The sequence below is a fragment of the Hipposideros armiger genome, unplaced genomic scaffold (assembly GCF_001890085.2).
Source record: "Hipposideros armiger isolate ML-2016 unplaced genomic scaffold, ASM189008v1 scaffold_35, whole genome shotgun sequence".
Classification (NCBI taxonomy): Eukaryota; Metazoa; Chordata; class Mammalia; order Chiroptera; family Hipposideridae; genus Hipposideros; species Hipposideros armiger.
The window spans coordinates 5,343,778-5,363,969 of NW_017731385.1; the positions used below are offsets into that span (position 1 = coordinate 5,343,778).

At 48.2% G+C, this 20,192-nt stretch overlaps 2 protein-coding genes across 2 annotated transcripts in view; both read left to right on the forward strand.

The window, feature by feature from the left end:
• The window catches only part of ALDH1A3 (aldehyde dehydrogenase 1 family member A3), a 36,364-nt gene extending 29,859 nt beyond the window's left edge, over positions 1–6,505 (forward strand). The window contains exon 13 of the mRNA XM_019637826.1: positions 4,558–6,505. Within this exon, the coding sequence (XP_019493371.1) occupies positions 4,558–4,630 (73 nt within the window). The 3' untranslated portion in view covers positions 4,631–6,505. The remainder of the gene's footprint in view (positions 1–4,557) is intronic.
• A 2,283-nt stretch (positions 6,506–8,788) lies between these two features.
• The window catches only part of LOC109380366 (leucine-rich repeat serine/threonine-protein kinase 1-like), a 40,310-nt gene continuing 28,906 nt past the window's right edge, over positions 8,789–20,192 (forward strand). Inside the window, exons 1-2 of the mRNA XM_019637850.1 lie at positions 8,789–9,175; positions 14,332–14,550. Of these exons, the coding sequence (XP_019493395.1) occupies positions 9,154–9,175; positions 14,332–14,550 (241 nt within the window). The 5' untranslated portion in view covers positions 8,789–9,153. The remainder of the gene's footprint in view (positions 9,176–14,331; positions 14,551–20,192) is intronic.

Here is a 20,192-nt window from a genome sequence, read left to right on the forward strand (position 1 = left end):
TGTGTCCATTGGTATCTCCTAACCCCCACCTGTGGTTCATCTTTCGGGAAACCTCAGTAGATTCTTGGCCACAAAGCCCCTTTGCAGAAACTGTGCTTTGTCTCCAGGTGGCTTGTTTGTGTTTCGTGCTATGAAGTTCTACTTCATTACCTATTCACACCCACCTGCCTGCGAGGGACCTTAGGCTTGGGCTGGGGTCACCCAGGTGCCCTCCAGAGCCCCCCAACAGCAGTAGTGCTGGGGACAACTGGCATTTGCTGAGCGCAGACTGCCAGGCTGTGTCGGAGCACTCAGCATATGTTAATGCCATGCTCACGACAGTCCATGGGATGGTCTTAATCCATTCAGGCTGCTAGAACAGAACGCCACACATTGGGCAGCTTAAATGACAGACACTAATTTCTCACTGTTCTGAGGGCTGGAAGTCCAAGATCAAGGTGATAGCAGATTCGGTGTCTGGTGGAGTTCGTAGATGGGTGTCTTCTCTCTATGTTCTGTCATGGTAGAAGGGGTGAGGGAACTCTGGGGGAGAGGGGTCTCCTTTATCAGGGTGCTAATCCCATCATGGGGGCTCCACCATCCTGACCTAACCACTTCCTAAAGGCCCACCTCCTAACACATTCACATTTGGGGGGCAGGGGCCTCCACTTATGGATTACAGAGGGGCACAAACATTCCATCCACTTCAGGTGGGTACTACTGCTACCCTTGTTGAGGAAACCCAGGGGTGCCCAGAGAGATTCTGTGCCTTCTTCAGGTCACACTGACAGTGAGTGACAAGGTGGGATTAAACCCTTGGACCCCCCCACATAACAGGGCCTTGCTCCATAGGACTCACTTGTGTCAGCCACCTGGGATCAAGCAAGCCAGGACACACATGATCACGGGTCCCCTCTGATCAGCTGCCTTCAACCAGTCAGGCTGTGACAGCTGGGGGACCCAGAATCTGCACAGTCCTCCTCCCTGAGGCCTAGCACAGCCCTACCGCAGCCAAAATTTCAGTCCCAAAGCAGATGTCTTTGGAGGTCTAAGCTGTGGGAGGGTGTATGGGGCACCCCTGACTTCTAGGGCTGTTGCTTACTGCCTTCCTCGCCTGCATCTCCCCCATTTCCTCCCCCAGACCCTGACAGTGCCGTCAACTCCTTGGCACCCCACTGCCTGGCACAGAGTATTTGCTGAACATAGGCCAGGGTTCATCCTGCCGATAAGCCACAATCGGGACTTTTTTTGAATGTCTGGTTTGGTTTTTTTTGACCCATGACATGTATTTTCCCAGGGCTTTAGATCAAGTACTTTAACATAATTCACAAGGAGCCTGGAAACTGACTTGAAAACTGATTTCTATTTTCAGCTGTCTCTAATTAATGTCTTCATGTTGTAATAGGTTCCCCTTTTTCGTGCTGGAACCCCGTGCGGTGGATTCCATGGTTTTCCCATCCTAGCCGCCGCCGGGGCTTCCTGCCAGCCTGCCGCCCACCCACGAGCCCCTCCAGACCTGTTCCTGTGCAGGTCTGGAGAAGAAGCCTGTAGTTTCTCTTCCTTTGGGGTGCTTTTCTTGGTTCCTGATTTTACTTTGCAATAACAGTAATACAGTAACAAAAAAAGCCCCACACAGTAGAGACATGTGGAGACTCAGGGGCCCCCTCCCTGACCCTGTCACTCACACTTGGTGCAGGTAACCACCGTTCCATCATTTCTTTTGTTCATTTGTTCGTTCATTCACTTGGCAAATATTTACTGAGCACCTTTGGTGGGCCAGGCGCGTGCTAGGTTCTGAGCATTGAGCAGTGACCAATATTGTCACTGGTCCCTCCCTGCTCTGACATTTTTCTTCGGTCTAATGGAAGAGGGCTGGGCTTGGGGATGGCCTGGAGTGCCAACGCAGTCGTGACTGGGTGAGAAACCAGTTAGGAGATGCCACAGTGAGTCAAATCAGAGTGGCATGAACTTGAACTTGGGCTGTGACTGGAGGAATAACATGGGGTAATCCATGCACTTAATTTTACAGGAATGATCTCATACTGCACTTATTTGTTATGTGCTAATTCAACATGATTTTACCGCTGGGTGTGCTTGTCTTTACTAAGCAGATAAATCATGAACAACTTTGGATTTTTACAATGCAACACTATGAGCTCACTGCTCACTTTTAAAGGTTATCGCACATTTTCTATGCATACAATGCATGTAAATACGTGTGTTCTTTTAATGGGAGTTAACTACAATCTTTGCATATCCATCCTATCCTTTTTATTGGTCGTCTCGGATGATGGACTTTTCTGTTATTTCCAGAGGTTTTGCTATTACAAACCATGCTGACACTCTTCCTTATGAATCTTTATTCACTTGTGGGAGATTGTGTTCCTAAAATTGGGTAATCGGACACATGAAAAATGGGCTCTCCACTCTTTTGGTTTGCATTTCTTTAATCATGAGGGGGTTGAGTGCCTTTTTCACACTTGTTGGTAACCTGTATTTCTCCTTCTGTGAACTTCATAGCTTTGTTGATTTTTCGTAGTTTGTTTGTGGGTTTTTTATTGGTTCGTAAGAACTCCTTGTACATTAAGGAACACGACACTGTTTATCACAGAGGGTTACAAATGTAATTTTTTTCTAGTTTGTAATTTGTCTTTGGGTTTTTTAAAATGAAGTCTCTGCTCTACAAAAGGTGAACTAATATTCTGCGTATGGCTTTCATATTTTGCGTTATGTTTAGAAAAAAAATGATAAAATAATTTGCCCATTATCATGAGTTCTTGAACTATTTGTTTTAGGAAGCCGCCAAAAAATCATAATGACATATTTGTAATAAAATAATGACATTACTTTCTACCATTCACATAGTAGGTAGAAAATAATGATATTACTTTTAATAAAGTAATAATACATTTTACCTAGCACATGGTAGGTGCTCTATATGAATTATCTCTAATCATTGTAACTATAATGATGGTGTTCCCCTTTTACAAATGATGAAATAGAAACTCAGGGAAAGCAAAGCCTAGATCTAAGCCAGGTTCTCCACCTTGAGCCCCATCAGAGTCCCCTGCCTTGTTAATCCCCTAGTTTATTATTATAAAACACAGATTTTGGGTCCCACCCATAGACTCAGTAAGTAGTTTTCTGTTGCTGCTGCAACAAATTAACACAAAGTTAGTGGCTTAAGCAATATACATGTATTATCTTGCAATTCTGTAGGATAAAAATCTGACACGGTCTCACTGAGCTAAAACCAGGAGTTTGCAGGGATATATTCCTTTCTGGAGGCTCTAGGGAGAGAATATGTTTCCTGGCCTTTTCCAGCTTCTAGAAGCTTCCCCCGTTCCTTGGCTGGTGGCCCCTTCCTCCATCTTCAAAGCCAGCAGTGTCACATCTCTCTGACCCTGCTTGTGAGTCTCATGTCCCTCTGACGCTCCTCTTCTGCCTCCCTCTCCCCCTCAAGGACCTGTGGGGTTGCATGCGGCCCCCCCCAGATAATCCAGCATAATCTCCGTCTTTGAAAACCAGCAAATTAGCAACTTTAATTCCATCTGCAACTTTAAATCCCCTTAGCCATGAAAGCTGACATGATAGTCACAGGTCCAAGGGATTAGGATGGGGACCCCTTGGGTGGGAGGCACTATCCTGTCTACCATAGTAGATCTGGGGGTGGCCTGAGAATCTGCATTTTTAAGCCAATGCTGCTGATCTAGGGCCCACACTTGGCAAAGTACTGATCTAAGGGACGAGGTGCAATGCTGTCTCAAGTCTTTCCAGGTATAGAGCCTCTGGGGACCACCTCGGCTTCCACCTCTTTCCCTAAACAAGCACACATTTTAATTAACATCAGAGCAAGCGTTGTAGAGGCATTTTAATCTCCCCAAACCTGCCTCTTGATTCTGGGAAGGGGAGCTCCCCTGAGGATTGTCAATGATGCCTGAAAAGGGTCACCTGGGCTCACTTGAAGGCTGTGGTCCTCCATTGTGTCCAGCCTGACTAACATCTGGCCCTCAGCACCCCGCTGGCCTCTCTCCTCTTACAGCTGGTCCTAAGCTGTGTGCGCCGAGGCTCTCCACCTCATGGGTCCCCAGCCACATCCCCAGTCCATAGCCTTAGACCTCTGCCTTTCTCGCCCCCCTTCAAGTGGCCCCAAATTGCCATCTAACGGTCATAAACCCCATGTGATGTCTGTTCCCCTGCCCCCGCCCTCATTCATCCTCAAAGACCCACTCTTCCTACTCTGTACTCCCCACCCAAGAAGGCACCTCTTTTTAAAAGTCCCTTTTATTCATTCTTTAAAGGCAAACAAACCCTAGTCCTGAATATTTCAAAAGCATCGCACACAAAAATCTTGGTGTTTAAGCTTAAGTTACTTGTCCAGTTACTTACACTTACTGCTGGTGTTACAATCCTGGCTGTTACTCTCTCGTATCATTGCATTTTGACCATTTGTGTGCACTCCAAACTGCCCAGCAGCATCCTAACAAATCCAGCATTATCAGAGCCCCGTTCCCGGGGAACAGCTCGGTGATGTGCCCATTTCATAGTTTCCTTTTTTTTGTGTGTGTGTGATCACAGGGGTGAATATGCACTGGCCGAATACACCGAAGTGAAAACCGTCACCATCAAACTTGAGGACAAGAACCCCTGAAGAAAAGCTGGGCTCTTTCCGCAGACATTTGACAGCTGAATGTGGCAGATCAAACTTGCTGAAGAAGAAAAAAAACAAAACAAAAAACGACGTTTCTGACCTTCCTGGCACACTTTCTTCTGGAGACCTTCCATCTACGGGATGGGAACGATTTTGATATTCCTCTCGCACTCCTGTTTCATTGACTGATATGTTGGGTGTGAAATTGCAGTCCTGCCCAGGGATGGAGCTGTTGACCGTTTCTGTGTTCATCCAGGTCCCCGGGACAGTTAAGAGGCTCAGGGCGTTGTCCACAGGAAGCGGTATTTGAAGTATCCAGCAGTCGCTTTAAAAATGCTCTGCTGACTCTGACTCTAGTAAGAATTCAGGAAAACTCTGTGCGTATTCTGGAAACAGGGTCCTGTGCCTGCGGGTTCCTCAGGGTTCCTGCCCACAGAACGAGCCCCACCCACCGTTTAGTGGGAAAGGAATAGCCCAAAGTTAAAAAAGAAAAGAAAAGAAATAAAAGCAGGAGTGGGATGACCCCATGCCTTCGGGGACTACATCTTGACATTGACCATGGGACTCAGCTTAAATCCAATACTGCCTCTGGAATAGGACCGAATCACCAGCCCATTGAGCTTATCTCAATCTATGTCAAGGTCTGAGGCAGAAAGCATCTCGAGCAAGTGTCACTGTCACAGCTAAGGACCTGGCGCTCTGACACCACAACAGCATAGCAAATCCTAGGATCCTTAAGTCCTGCAGTTTACAAACCAGAGCTGTAATTCGCTTTTACAAATGATGCATTTCTGCCACTTGCATTCATGGTTTATGCAGTTTCTCTTTACTTCAGTCGGGTTATCCAGTTTAGATTAGGAAAACATGCACACCTGGGAAGACTGATGCTATGATACAGCCCTGGTTTGTTCAAGTCCTATTTTGATGTGAATCCATGATTAATTAACAAATAACACTTGGATTCTATGGAGGACCTGGGTCTCCTACTAAAGTGGTCTGTTACTTGCACTAAACAAGTTGGGAGTTTTTCGTTTCCTCTTTGTGTCTCCAAATCATGTGCAATTCCAAGTTTTAACTTGGAAAATGGAAAATGTTCCCATATAGCTTTAAAAAAACAAAACCAAATTTAAACTGTGTTCTTTGGATACTTTGACTATTCCTAACGAGTACTTTTCTAATGGTGCTTATGTTTGAGAATTAAATTGCAGGCGGTGGGGGCAGGAATAAAATGAAGGTCTGTGTCAAAACCAGTGTGTGTATCAAGAAAGTCATATAGGACATGGGGTTGTCACTTTTGTCAGAAATATGCAATATAGCATTCACTTTCTCCTCTATGTCAGTTAACGCTTATCACTTATACTGTCAGTAACTTGTTAAATCAGGATTTGACTCATACACTGAATTTTCAGGATTTTATCTCAAGTAATTATAGGCACTAACCTTGATAGTAATACGTTAGAGGGTTCTTATTCTTTCATGTACAATAATGCCTTTAATATGAAATGCTACATTATTTATAATTGGTATAGATAATGTATCTTTTTATAGTTGTAAGTAAACAGAGGTGGTATATTTAACCTTCTGTAATATACTGTATTTAGGAATGGAAATCTATATAGCATTAGATTTCACTTCTTTGAAGGTTGACTCCTGTGGTATGGCTTCAAAATTGATTGGCCTGGGAATTCTGATCCTAGCTGTGGATTGTGTTAACAATGCAATGATAAAAATAAATTGGATATTTGACAAACATTTTATTTTTTCATTTATGGACCAAACCCCTTTTAATTCTGTGGCTGGTCTTTCTCTTTCTTAGATCTTCTGTCCAAAATGACTTGTGAAAAGCAGTATCAACACTTCAGAATAAAATGACATTTGCTCAGTTGATCAGGCCTAGCATTTACCTTGAATGTGAAACCTACTTCTGTGGTTTAGCGGAGTGACCAGGCAGGGAGCTCAGCCTCAGAGGCTCTGCGTCTTACCTGGCAAAGTTTAAGGTGTCGTCTAAGCTGCTGGAGTCTCCTTTTATCATTAAGTGATGAGGGTGTACGTGTGCGAAGTGATGAAGACTGCGGATTTAAGGAAAACACTGCATTCCATAACTGTGTGCACAGGTTTCCATTTTTGTCACTTTTTTTCATGAGGACCTAGGTATTAGTGCTTAACATACCTTAAGATTCTAAGGCTTTGAACCAAGAAGCCTCAATCACCAAGGCAAGAGCTTGTACGTGCGTGGTGAGGTCTACCAAGTTCAACCTATGCCTTTGATGTTGAGATTCCAGATGACTTGGGCCATGTGGTGGCAAGGCGCCACCCTTTAAGCAAGAAACTTGAGAGACTTGGATCAGATCCCTCATGATGTATGCACTTACGAATGCATTAAATGTATTTAGAAAACTCCCGTTTCTCAATACATAGGAGCAGAAAATTCTAGGGAAATGACCTCTTCTTTCATTTGGTTTACCAAAGCATGACTCTGAAGGGAACCATTCTGGGGACATGTGTGTGTGTGTGTGTGTGTGTGTGTGTGTGTGTGTGTGTGACTGTGTGACTGTGTGCACTTGTGTGCCTGTGGGGGTGGGACCCAGAAGGTGGGCGCATTCTCTGAATGTGGATTGACACTTTGGAATACCCTAGCTTTTCCTGATGTGGGACGGAGCCTTTTTAATATCTTTGCTCCTAGCATGTGGCTGACCTGAGCTTGACGGTGGATAATGAGGGGTGTTTTAAAAAAGCATCCAAGGAGGAATGTCTGGAGAAACTGAGTACCCAGCTGGAAGAAAGTTGATAAGACACGGGGTGGGGGTGGGGGGGTGGGGGGTGTACAGTCAGCCAGAGATGTTGGGTCGTGGAGGTAGCTTCCAGCTGACCCCACCTTAGGAAGAGTCATTCCAACATGAGATGCTGAGAATCCAGGTAGGTTGTGGAGCAAAAGGTAGAGGACCCTGGGTCAGCAGGGGTCAAGAAGCAAACCTGTGACTAACTCATGCCAAATAGAGTTAAATGCTGGGATAGAACCAGCTCGAAAAAATCCACCCGTGTGTCGGGTGTCCCGGCCGTTTTCTACATTGGAGACATTCCTGGCCTATTCCCAAGCTCATTTGAAGGGAAGTTTGAGTTGCCCCCATCTGCAGTGGCCACTTCCTCTCCTGTCTGCCCCAGCACTGGGCGTGCGCTTCCTCACGGCGCCGCTAGATGGCGGGGCCGCGCGCCCTGGAGGCTCAGCACCTCGGTGGCCAGGCTCACTCAGCCTGCGGACGCCACGCCCTGCAAATTATTAGGGACTCTTCCGTAGAAATCATACTGCTGCTTTTTATATAGTGGAATGAGGACCGCAGTGGTGAGGACCCACCATTTTGGAAGGGCGTCCCGTAGCAGGAGAGCTGGAGGGGGCGCCTCGTGGGAACAAAGCAAAACTGCCCGGTGGTCCCCTCGCCCACGGGGGCCCAACGAGCCGCCCCAAGTGGCCACTGCCCGGCGTGTCCGCGAGGTCCAGGCCCTGCGGCTGCCCGGATTTTGTGAAATGGCAATGTGGGCGGTGGCCATTTGTGTCTGTGCCTTGCGCTAAATCCTGGGAATGTTCCAGTCATAATGCATGAGAGGAACCTCGGGTGCGGGTCCTGCCGGGGTGCAGAACCTTCTGCTTTTTTTCCCTGCAGGCTTCTCTTTATCCCGTGGGCTCGTGGAGCCGAGTCTGACGCCTGCCTGCAGCATGGACATGCTTATCTATGATCTGCATTTCGATAATGGCCTCAATGGTGTGAACATATTTATATTAGGTTGAAACATAATAAATTGCCAACATCCCACCATGTTTTATCTACCTCCCCGCTCCCCTCCCACCCCCACCCCCGAAAACCCCAGACAACTGAAAATGTTTTGCTTAATAGTGACATCTTGGTATGCATCCATAATTAAATTAGTAAATTCATATGGTGGAAGGTGTGCAGTTCGCAAATATTAAAGTTTTAAAAACCCACATGTCTATACTGCCCTATAAAGAGTTGAGCACACATAAATGTTCCCTCTCTTTTTAATAGTTACCAACAGAGTATATGGCCCACCACACGCAAGGCAGAGTTAAATCCGCGCGTTTTGCGGCTGAGCAGAGCAGAGGGTCAGTGAAAGCTGGGTTGAGCCGAGAACCCAGCTTATCGCCGCGTCGGCCACGCGTGGAGGGAGCAGGGCACCCAAACCTGGAGGGGCCGTCACGCTAGAAGGACCCGTGGGCCCTGTCATCTCCTGGGCATGAGCGGTGAATTGGACCACCTGCGGTTTCCGACTAGGGAAACTGAGGCGGGCATCCACGGGGACTCCTCCCGCGGGTTCCGGGAGGACCAGCTGCGGCCGATCCTCGCCCTGCGCGCTCTTCGCGCCGCCCGCCCTCCACGCCCGCTGGCGGCCGCAGGATTGAGGAAGTGCGTCTGGGCCCGGCCCGGCCCCGGCGCGCGCGGCCGGAGGCTCTGGGGGCGGAGGGCAGTGGCACCGCCAGGCCCCGGCCCGCTGGAGTCCGCCGGGCCTGCATGCCCAGCCCTGTCGCTGCAGGTAAGCGCTGTCCCGCCCCGCGCCCCGCGCCCCGCGCCCGGCGTCCCGCCCGGGAATCCGGCTGCCGCCTGCGGCCGGTCCGCGTGGAGCCCTGGGCCCCGCAGCTCAGGCCCGCGCTCCCGGCGGCGGCCGCGTGCTTTGGCCAGGGTGGCCCTTGCCCAGGGGCCCCCGAGGGCTCGGGGCGGCCCCAGCCTCGCGGCCCGGCTGTCTCCCGCCGCGCTCCGACCCCAGGCAGCCCGCGGGGTGGGGGATGTGCGGGACCCCGGAGCGGAGCCCGAAGCCTCGCCCGGGACGGTGCCGGGGCGGGGGGAGCGGAGGCAAGAGACAAAAAGTAGGAGAACACACCAGGGTGCCTGCCGGTCTGCTCAGCCTCTGCAGCCATCCCCTTCCTTCAACTTGGAGCGGGCCGTGGGGAGCGCGCGTGTGCGAGTGCGTGAGTGTGAGTGCGTGTGTGCTGGGAAGGGCTGCCCGGCGTCTCTCGCTGCCCCGGGGACCGGCCTGGCCATGCAGGGGGCCCGAGCGCGCCGCCACCCTCCTCAAAGTCTGAGGTAGGCTCCTGCCCAAAATCATGGCTCTGGCCAATACAAACAGGCATCTCTATGGCGGTCTCTGTGGGCGACCTTCCCAGGCAGGGGCGGGGAGGTGAGTGCGGTCCGGGGCAGGGGGAGCCTCGGTAGTCTGGGGGTCAGAGGGAGATAGTGATTGAAAATTCGGGGACCTATGGGGGTCTGAGGGAGATAGAGATGGAGAATTTGAGGGCCTATGGGGGTCAGAGACACATAGTAATGAAGAATTTGGGGACCTCTGAGGCCCGCTCAACCTGCTCCTTCACAGTTTGAGGCCAGGAAGTTTTTCTCCCAGGAACACATCCCCTTGCAGGGGTGAGAGGTAAGGAAACAGGAGCCTGGCACTGTTTTTCCAGTGAGCCTCTCACCAAATACACCATTTTTTAGAGTTTGCCACTCGTTCATATTGTATCAAGTTCCTTGGACATTAAAAGGGGACAAGTAGAATATGCCCAATTTTGGACAACGTTAATTCTCAATGCTTTTTTGTGATTTGACTTAATTATCTTTGCTTATGTCCAGGAAGAAGAACATAATTAAAAGCATACACACCTCACACCTAATTTTGGGCCTGAAGGTTTTGGGGTCTGACAAATCTTTCCGGCACCCAGGCTTTTTCACATCTCAGGGAATGGTCCCATCTTCCGCTGGACGAATTAGCCTCCATCCCATTTGTTCACTCCTTGATTCAGTCTGTTAGCAAGTCCTGTTGGGCTTCCCTCTGAAAGGTTTCCTCTCTGTCCCCTGCTTTCTCACAGCCCACACCCAGTCCAAGGTACCACTGTGAGGGCTGTACTCTCCGCCCTGTACTCTTACAGTCCTCCCCTCATTCTGTGTTTGGCAGCAAATGATTTCTTTTAATTAAAAAAAAATTTTTTTAATATCACATGAAGGAAAGAGGACTTTATCGATGGCTAAAAAAAATGGGTTTGTTCATAGATAACCTGACAAGTTACCCTAAAATGTGTTTCCTGAGACATAAGGAAATTCAACATTATTCTAGCTGAGGATCTGAACTGAGGAAATATATATGGGCACAAACAGCTTGTGCAACTTAATACTTTTTTTTTTTTGGTGTCATCAGAGGGTGTCACTGAACTCACACCCAACTTGCCCTTTCAGTATGCAGTTCGATGGGAGACTTCTTTGTACCTCTGTCAGTCTTCTTCTTATATTGTCGAACAGGCAAACAGGTTTGTCCTCACTGTAGTAAGTTAACCTTCCTGTTAGCAAAAGAGGTAACCAGCCCCCTGCAGACTGAAGGGACTGCAGTCACAGGATGAGGATTTCCTCTTAATATTTTTTTATTTTGATGTTTGGAACTCTTGATGGAACATTCTAGAGCAAGGTGTGCAGGACCTGCTAAGCCCAAGAGGAATTTTTTAAAATAGGCAAACCAGAGAGTGCCGTTCCTCTGCCTGGAACCCTTCAATAACGTCTCCTTGTGAGTGGCATGAAATCCAGGAGGCCTTCCCCTCACAGCCCCGTCAACCTGGCCTCTGCCATCTCAGACCACCTGGCCATTGTCCCCAGCCACCCTGGCCCATCTACTGTCCAGCACGTGGCCTCTGCAGTGTTGTCCCATGGCCAGCCACCCTCTCTACACCCAGCCTCTTTCTCACATCCCTCTCTCTGTGTCCTTCTTTATCTGCTTAACTTCTCCTTTAGTTACCTGGAGGTCTCCAATGGAGCTCCAGAAGGGGTCAGAGACCGTTCCTTTGTGCCTACCTGGCTCACTGCTGCATTGTCACCTCCAGAACCATCCAGGAGGTGCCCGGTTCATACTGCCACAGTGACCAGTGGCAAATGGACAGCCTGAACCTGATTGTGGTTTCATAGTCATGAAGGGTTACTGTTCCCAAACCTCGGGTGCTCATCTGGGATTGGGATGGTCTGCAGCTCCATGCTATTTGGATGTCCTCAAATCCATTAAATACACTTTGTAGGCAAGCCAGGATTGGTCACGGGATGTTGGGGCCAAAGGGACATCTAGGGCCATGGGCCAACCATCTCCACCAGGCTTTTGATTCAAAAAAGAGGTGGGTGATGTGAGTATTTCCAACATGCTTTACTTGCAAGCATCTTCCGTCTCCTTGATATGGGCAGTTCTTGCCAAACCACCTGAAAAGGCAGGTGAGCAGCTCTAGAAACTCCTGTTGAAACTTTATTGCAAATATTTAACTACCCCTCTCCACCAACTGTAAGTTTTATGAACTTATGAAGTTCACTCTTTATGGAAAGGGTCTAGTGAAAACATTTGTAGAATAAATGTCAGGTTCTCTTTTTTCTTTGTCATGAACTATTTTGGTTTATTCATGAGGACAGATATAATGAGTTGGCAAAAGAAAATCGGTGAGGTTTTCAAAGTTGTTAAAATAATGATTATTGCAGAAAACCTCTTGAAGGCCTCTTTAGGATGTAAATGCCATAAAGAAAAGAAAACAGGTAACTTACAACCATGATTTGCTGCACTGGTCTGAACCCCAAAAGAAGTAGGAAGAAAGCAAAGATCCGTTTGAGGGCAAAGATTGAGCAAAGCTTGAGTTACCTCATCCTAAAACTCCTACCTTAGTGTCTAAGCCAAAGTACAAATTATAATTGAAAAACGGCTCCAGTGGCAAACTCTCCCACTGCTAAAGCGATTTTCAAAAGGAAACTGAAAATGAAAAGGGGAACAAAATGTGCTGGGTGAAGGATGGCCTAAAATATTTTAGAGATTTTTTTCAAACTTAAAAACATTATAGGGTACAACACTTCCGTTTTCAGAAGGCACATCTACCGACATTTGGATTTTTGAGGTTTGTTGGATGCATTTGGTGTCTGAGATTGGAAGGATAGCAGTGCGCCCCTTGCTTTCTGAATGCTAACTGTATAATTTGGAGCCTTTATTCTAAAACAGGGGTTCTGTTTTGCTGCTTCTCCCTGTCCCCGTCTCAAGTTGATTTTGCTCAGTGCCTACCGCATGCAGGACCCACCCTTCTAAAACCTGCCCACTGGGGAAACAGCATGTCTGCCCCCCAGCACTAATATCCTGAGCCTGTTAATCAGAGGGCAGGTGGGTGACCCTGCTGGCCTCCCAGGGCCCCAGCTGGTGTAGGAAAGAACCACTCTGACCCTGTTCTACAAATCTTAACATCTCACAGCAACCCTGTGAGGTTGCCTGGGTTACGTCTGTTTTTAATAGACGTAAAAACTGAGACACATACGTTTAAGCTTGACCTTACTTAAGCTTACTCTGCAGACCTGTGACAGAGGCAATCCAAGCCTTTGACCTCCAGACCATGCTTTCCTCTTTCCACATGGTCTTGGGCATCATTTACATGACCCTGACGTTTTTTTGGTGGGGACTATACTATTGCTCTCCATTTCAGAGTTGCCTGTCTCAGAAACGGTTGCTAGTTATCCCGCACTTTATGTATAGGGTAGAAAATATACAAACACTAATAGAAATGCTCGCATTTCAAGGCCAGCTGAGTGGCTCAGTTGGTTAAGAGCTCGTATAAGAGTGCGAGCGCTAAGCAACAGCAGTTCAATTCCCAGCCCGAGCTGAGCTACCAACAGGTGGTAGGATGGCTCAGCTAAAAAAAAAAAAAAGCAAAGAAAAAGAAATGCTCGCATTTCAGATGACTGCACCCTTCCCATCATGCAGTTCCACGCCTGAGCGTGCCAGGCCTGAGCTGGGTCTGGGTCTTGCCCTCAAGGTGCTGTGGTCATTTAATCACCCTAGTAGGATGGGCACTTGTGTTGGGGGACCCCCAAGCTCGGTGGGAGCCCAGTAGGAGAGAGTAGCGCCTTGCCTCAGCGGTTCTCATCACACCCTCATTAGTCTTAGATGAGTCTTACTCTAACGCACCATTTCTCCGGATAATTGGAACTATGTGGGCTGCATAGTTCTCTGATAAGGAGCCTTCCCTGTGCATATAGGGTGTTCCACAGTGTCCCTGACCTCCACCCACTAGATGCCTATAGCACCCTCACCCCCAGCTGTGACAACCAAAATGCCTGCAGACATTGCCAAATGTCCCCTGGGGGGCAAGCAAAATATATGGGGCCCCCTTCTCTTACCTCCAGGGCTCAAACTTGGCTTCACACCCAGCACCAGACCCCTTCTCTTTGGGATTGTTGCCTGGTTGTCGCTTTGGAATTATGCCTGCCTCTGGGCTCCTGGGCAACGGGAAGGCCTTGTTTTATGACTGACTGAAAGTGTGTCTGCTATACCCCAACTGGACTATGACCTCCTCAAGGCAGGAGCCTCATTTACAATAGTTGTCTCCATGTCACTGTGTGAGTGACAATGAATATGCGATGTGTTGATTGAACAATGATTGAACTCTTTACCAGTAGGTGTTCTGCAGTTTGGGTTTCTTTGAGATTCTCCCCAAGTAGACATCACCCAGCTGTGAAGTATGGTGGGGGAACCCCTGTCCTTTCATTGCCCCCCCCCATCTGGTGTGGCTGGATAGATGGATGTAAAGAGGAAAATGCTATAAGGAGAGGAAATGCCAGTGACCCATATAAACACGTGCACGTGTGCAGGAAGGGACCTGACAACTAAGAAAAGCTTTCTGAATGTATGATTTCTTCCACCAGAACTAGACAGCTTTCTGCTCAGCCATGACTGCGTGTCCGTGCCATCGGCCAGCCCGCGGGCAGCAGCAGCGGCAGTGACCACAGCCAGAACTGACTTAGCAGAGCGGCCACCCCGGAGGCTGATGGCTGGCATGTCGCAGCGACCACCCAGCATGTACTGGTGTGTGGGGCCGGAGGGGTCAGCCGTGTGTCCAGAACACGCCATGGAGACGCACAATGGTAAGGAGACAGGGCTAGCTAAGCCCACCACGCATGTCCCGTGGGGAGCCTGGGCCACACAAGAGCAAGGGGTTTTCAACAGAAGGATCTAAAATGCCCATTATTTGGTGAATTTTTCATTATAAAATATACATGTATCTTGGGGTTCTCACTTAAATCTAAATATTGAGGGGTCATGGGGCAAAATTGAGTGTGTGCTCTGAAATATTAAGAATCAGGGCATTGCTTCATGTTGCTTAAAAAGTATTTTTTAAGTGGGGGTTTGATTTGTTCTCTCATTATGAAAACAATACATGTTTATTAAAGAAAAATTGAAAAAGAAAAAAAAAGATAGTAGAAACAAGTCACCCAGAGTCCCATTGTCATAAACACAAGTGCAGTTAGCTTCTTGGTGTGTCTCTTCTGGTCTGTTTCTCTGGGCGTCAGGGACTTTGTTAACTTCATTAGCTTAGAATGGTGCATGTAATTTCATGTTCTCCTTTTTCCTCCTAACCTGTATCAGTCACTGAGCTCATGTGGCCAATGGAAACATTGTTTAATATGGCAGCCCTGTCCAAAATGAAAAACCTGATCCTTATTGACCTGTTGGACGTTTGGGGTCATTTGGGTTGCTTCTAGTCACTCATTGTTACCAAAACAGCAAGCATTTCCATCTTTTTGGTTTTGAGATTATTTCCAGAGAATAGATTTACAGATGTGGGATGATTGGGTTTGAGCATTTTTAAGCCGCTTTACACAGAGTGCCAGATTTTCAGTTATACTGCTTTTAACACCAGTAGGATATCACTCGTATTGTGGTTAACAATAAATATTTATTAAACTCTAAGTACCTACGAGACACTGGGTTCAGTGCCTTATGAAATAATCTCATTTAATCCTTAAAACACCCTGTGAAAATGATACTTTTATCACCATTTTATAGCTGAGGTCTAGAAACTTGTTCAAGGTCAACAGCTTGTAAATGGCAACCTGCAGTTTGAACGCTCTCTTAGCCCTTGAACTCTCTTGTCCTTAAAGTCAAGGTCACCCTGTGGGCTTTAAGAGTGCCTGTGTGTTGGGCTTGAGGGGGCCCTTGTGTCTGTACTGTCAGTCGTGTTAGCAATTCAACATGGTACCTGGCTCAGCAGACATTTTGTTCATTTGCTTGAGTATATTTTTCTCCATTGAAAATACCCAAAGGCTAGCTAGGGTGATGTTTCTGGAAGATTTCTTTGTGTATAAATCAAATTATGAACTGGGAAAAGAATTTACTTATTGACATTGCCCAGCATTAAATGTTCTCAGAGTGTTGGACTTGCGTCGTTTGAAAACTTATTTTTTTTTTCAGATGTATGGCTTTTTTCATTTGCTTGTTAGAAAGGCCGTACTTTGGTAGCGTGAGATCAAGGCGACGTGTAGAGAAGACTGCTGTACCCGCTTTTTGGGTAGCGCCTCTACCTTTCCAGGGCGCTGTCAGCTCCGTTATCCCACCTGCCTCTCCTCTCAGCAGCCCTGAGGAATCAGGGTAGGGGCAGGGATGTTGCGCCCATTTGGGGGCTTGCTGTGTTTCATCTGAAAAAGGCCCTCAGGAGATTCTGCCCTGTCCCCTTCCTGGTCAAGAGCTGATGATTTAAATGAGTGTCTCTCCACCCTGGTTCTCAGAATCACTGGGGCGCTTGGAAAACTGCCAGCGCCAGGCACCACCCAGTCCTACTGCAGCAGCCTCCGGGAGAAAGGGGCAAGCATGGGCACTTCTTAAAAGCTCCCTCCGCATCGTGGTTCTAACGTGCAGCTGTGGTTGAGAATGAACTGGTCGACATGGCTTGGGTCCCACAGAGCAGCCCCTCTCAGATTACAATGTATATGCAAATTTCCTGGGGTTTCGGTGAAATGCAGATTTCCCACGAGTCCTCATTTCTGTCAAGCTCCTGGGTGGTGTCAGTGGCAGTGGCAAGGCTGAGATAGATGATGGCTTTCTGAGGTGCCCAGGGATCCCCACTGATTGATTTTTACAGGTCCTAGGGACCTGAGCCGATGGACAGACCTAGAAGCATCCCTGCCTGTGGACTTGATGGAGGACAGATAACTGGAAGGAAAATGTCCGCATGCCCCAAGAAGCCAAAGCATTGACACTCCCCTGTCCCTATTGTCCCCTCGAAGGCCTGTGTCTTCACATTAAGCTGCTCCTGCAGTAGGTTTCATCTCCCTGACGGCTGGGGACACCAGGTTAAGAGGAATAGGTTCAGAGAGTCTCGTCTGCCCCGGGGGACTGTTTCCCCAGTAGAATCTTGGGACTCCCACACCAGTGTATACTAGCTGTGCTTTTTCACGCCCACCCACGTAACTCACCTTGTGTTTATTCAGGACGGTGGACACTTTCTAAGCCCATGATCTCATGAGCTGTTTGTCAGCTGCTGTGTGCTGCCGGGGGTCTGTGTGTGCCTGTCCTGTGTTTGTGCCACATAATTGTGTCCCAGGAAGGTATGTCGCAAGCTTATTAGCACGGTCACCTTGCCTGTGAGTTGACAGAACTAGAATCAATGAGACACTGGGCTGGGCTGCGGGGCAATCCATTTTGACAAACACGCCATTAGACATTCTTCTGCGTCCTTCTGACACTAGCCAGAGTGGAAAAACCTGTCCTGCCAGCTGAGGTGAGGCTGCCTGGAAAGTAGAGAAGTGGAGAAACTTCTAGATACTCCAGGCTAAGGACGCTTGGTGAGACTCTTCTGGACCATGGGGGGTAAGGGGTGCTTGGACAGAGAGCACGGGGCGGCTCACCCCCCCCAACTCTCTGTGAGGGGGCCCTAACTTCAGCTGCCGCCTCAGAGCAAGTCTTCCACAGGACCCGGTATGGACCAGAGGAGGGGAAGGAACATTCCAGAGGGTCTGCAAATCCCAGGTTTTTATACAGCTACTTTCCATGTCCTTTGCTTTTTCCTTTGGCTTTTTCAAATATATATGAAAACATAACTTTTTCATATAAAAGCCAAGTGGTTTCCTTGAGTGGGGGCTCTGCCTGCCTTCCAGAAATAGAAGTAGGAAATAGAATTAGGAACTGCCCCTCCGGGGCAGTGGGCTATCTTAGCGAACTGCTGTCAGAAATCCTTCAGGGGGCAGGTCCAGGTTGATGGGACCCTTTCAGAGTGTAACTGCCAGCGCATATCTTGAACCTGATCTTGAAGTCGGTGTCCTGTTCATGTTTGCTGGGCTGTGTTCACACCCTGGGAGCAAGGAGGGGTGGACAGGGCTTTGCCATAGTCAGCGGGGTGCTCTCCTCCAGCCTGGCCTTAAGAGCAGCTCTGGGACCTCCAGGGACTGTAGCCAGGGTCCCTTGAGTGAACTGAAAGGGAGAGAGGCTGAGCAGTGGCCTAGCGGCCAGGGGGGTTGAAACAGCCATGGGCACCTATCCACATGGGCAGCAGTTAGGACAGCTGTGCCTAACTACGGAAGTGCTGGGCTTGGTGGGCTTTTGACATTAACCTTAATCTGAGGCTTAGATCTGCTCCTGATTATTTGTCCAGAATATGCTTGGTTACTTCCAACAATGGGGAGCTGACTACCTGTCTAATAATGCCAGCTTTTCTCTGGGCAACCCTGTTAGGAAGTGCATGATGCAGAAACTGGTCCTGCTTTCATTGCATCCAGCTTCGCCCGCTTAGGCTGATCGGAATCCCTCAACCCTTTTCTTGACATACGGAAAACAGATGTCTTGCCCTCCCTGTGGATTCCTTTTTAGGCTGAGGAAACCCTCCCTCCATCTGCAAAAGCAGACAGCACGCAACTTCACACATTTCACGCCAGCATCACTGAGCTTTCTTCCTTAGGCTGTAGACTACCCATAGGCCATGGCTGCCTGGACCTAGGGGAAGAGCTGCCTCTCACCCCGTCCCTCCACCCTGAGGTGGGCAGGCTCTCGGGAGCACCCCCATCCACCTACCCATTCTAGGGGGCCACAGCCTGAAGCTCACCTAGGGCCTCAGTCCCCACCCACTGCCTGCCTTTCCCCACCCCACATTTGCCTCCAAGCTTCCTTTCCAAGGGGTGGACAGGGCAGCCCCACCCGATGACCCCTGTGCCCGTTGGCAGCAGCCCAGGGCCACCTGGTTGGCATTCAGTGGCCAAGACAGATGTTCTTCCCACCATGGGGCCCTCTTGAAGGCGTCAGTGGCCTGTGAGCAGGGAGGTGCCTATGCGACATCCCCATGTCCTGTTGCAGAGAGACAAGGATTGTGTCCCACCTGCCTGATTTCTTGGATCACTCGAGTGAAACCCTGAAGAACCTGTAATTAGGGATTTTTATGAAATTCTGTAGTTCTCTGGGAATGGACTCCTCCCTCCAATAACACAGAAATCCAAACTCTAATGTATGGATGTCACACAGATTTTCAGGAACCCCAATGAATGACAATGGGGGGCTTCCACAATTCCTTAGAAACCTCAGTGCTGAGTCCCTTCACCATCCTGGCCACCCCTGTGTTCAGTTTGTCCAGATTCCATGTAACCATCTTGCTATTTATTGAAAGATGTTTGTCATAAAGAAGAAAGAGAAAAAAAAAAAGGAATATGCATCTCAGAATCCTTCTGAGCCTATATCACCCTGATGTTGTAGAAGTACTCACACGTGAGTGAGAAGTTATATTTTCAACTGTAAAGAACTTTTTCGGATTCCACTTTATATGCTAATGCTTGCTAGGGCTGTGCCTAACTTTTATCTCATCCAGCTGTCATTTAGCATCCAGTGGCCAGGGCACATCACCAGGTGTTTGGTTTAAAATCACCTACCTGGTCATTTCAGGAAAACCAAGAGCAAAAGCAACTTTAATTTGGGCACTTGGAATGTATCAGAGACCTAGAGATATTTCAAGCCATTGAAGAGTTGGAGCCCATTATTTTGAACCATGTGATGATGCAAATTTGAGGTTCGAGTTTGAAAACAAAAGGATGAGAATGAGACTCTTCAACTTGGAGATGGAGGGAGGTCAGGACAGGCCCCTCAGGCGGTTTCACCCCCACCCTAGCTGTTGGGCAATTGCTCACTCTGCAGACATCACCAGCACTCTGGGTTCAAGAGCAGAAAACAAGAAAACAGCCCCCACCTGAGGATGGGTAGGAAGCTCCCTAAAGTTAAGAAAACGTTGTTTGTGTGTAATTACACACTTCTCGTAAAACATTCAAAGGTCACAGACAAAGCCACAGCGCTCCTTGACACCTTTCTGTCCTGCCCAGGAGATCACTATTAGCTGACAGTATTTCCTTCCCAAACTCTTCCTACACTTGTATGTACGCGCGCACGTGCACACGCACAATTCTTTTGTATGTTTCTGGTTTGATATGTATGACATTCAACGGTGCATATGTCGTGCAACTTTTTTCCTTGAGTTGTGTCTTGGAGTTTTTTTTCACATGTTCCAAATTCGATAGTGTGACAACAATGTTTATTTAACCATTCTCCTGTTAACTGGCTTTTAGATTCTTTCTGAATTTTGCTTATTATCCTAAGAGTTGAGTATTACTGCCTATGCCCCAGCAGAATTGCAGGATCAAAGAATAAGCACCTTAAAAATGATCAGAGTACTACATATCCCTGTTAAAATATGCAAGCAATACAGAGCGGACTATACTGCAAAGCCCTGACTTTCAAAGTGGTCTGTTTCGTGTTT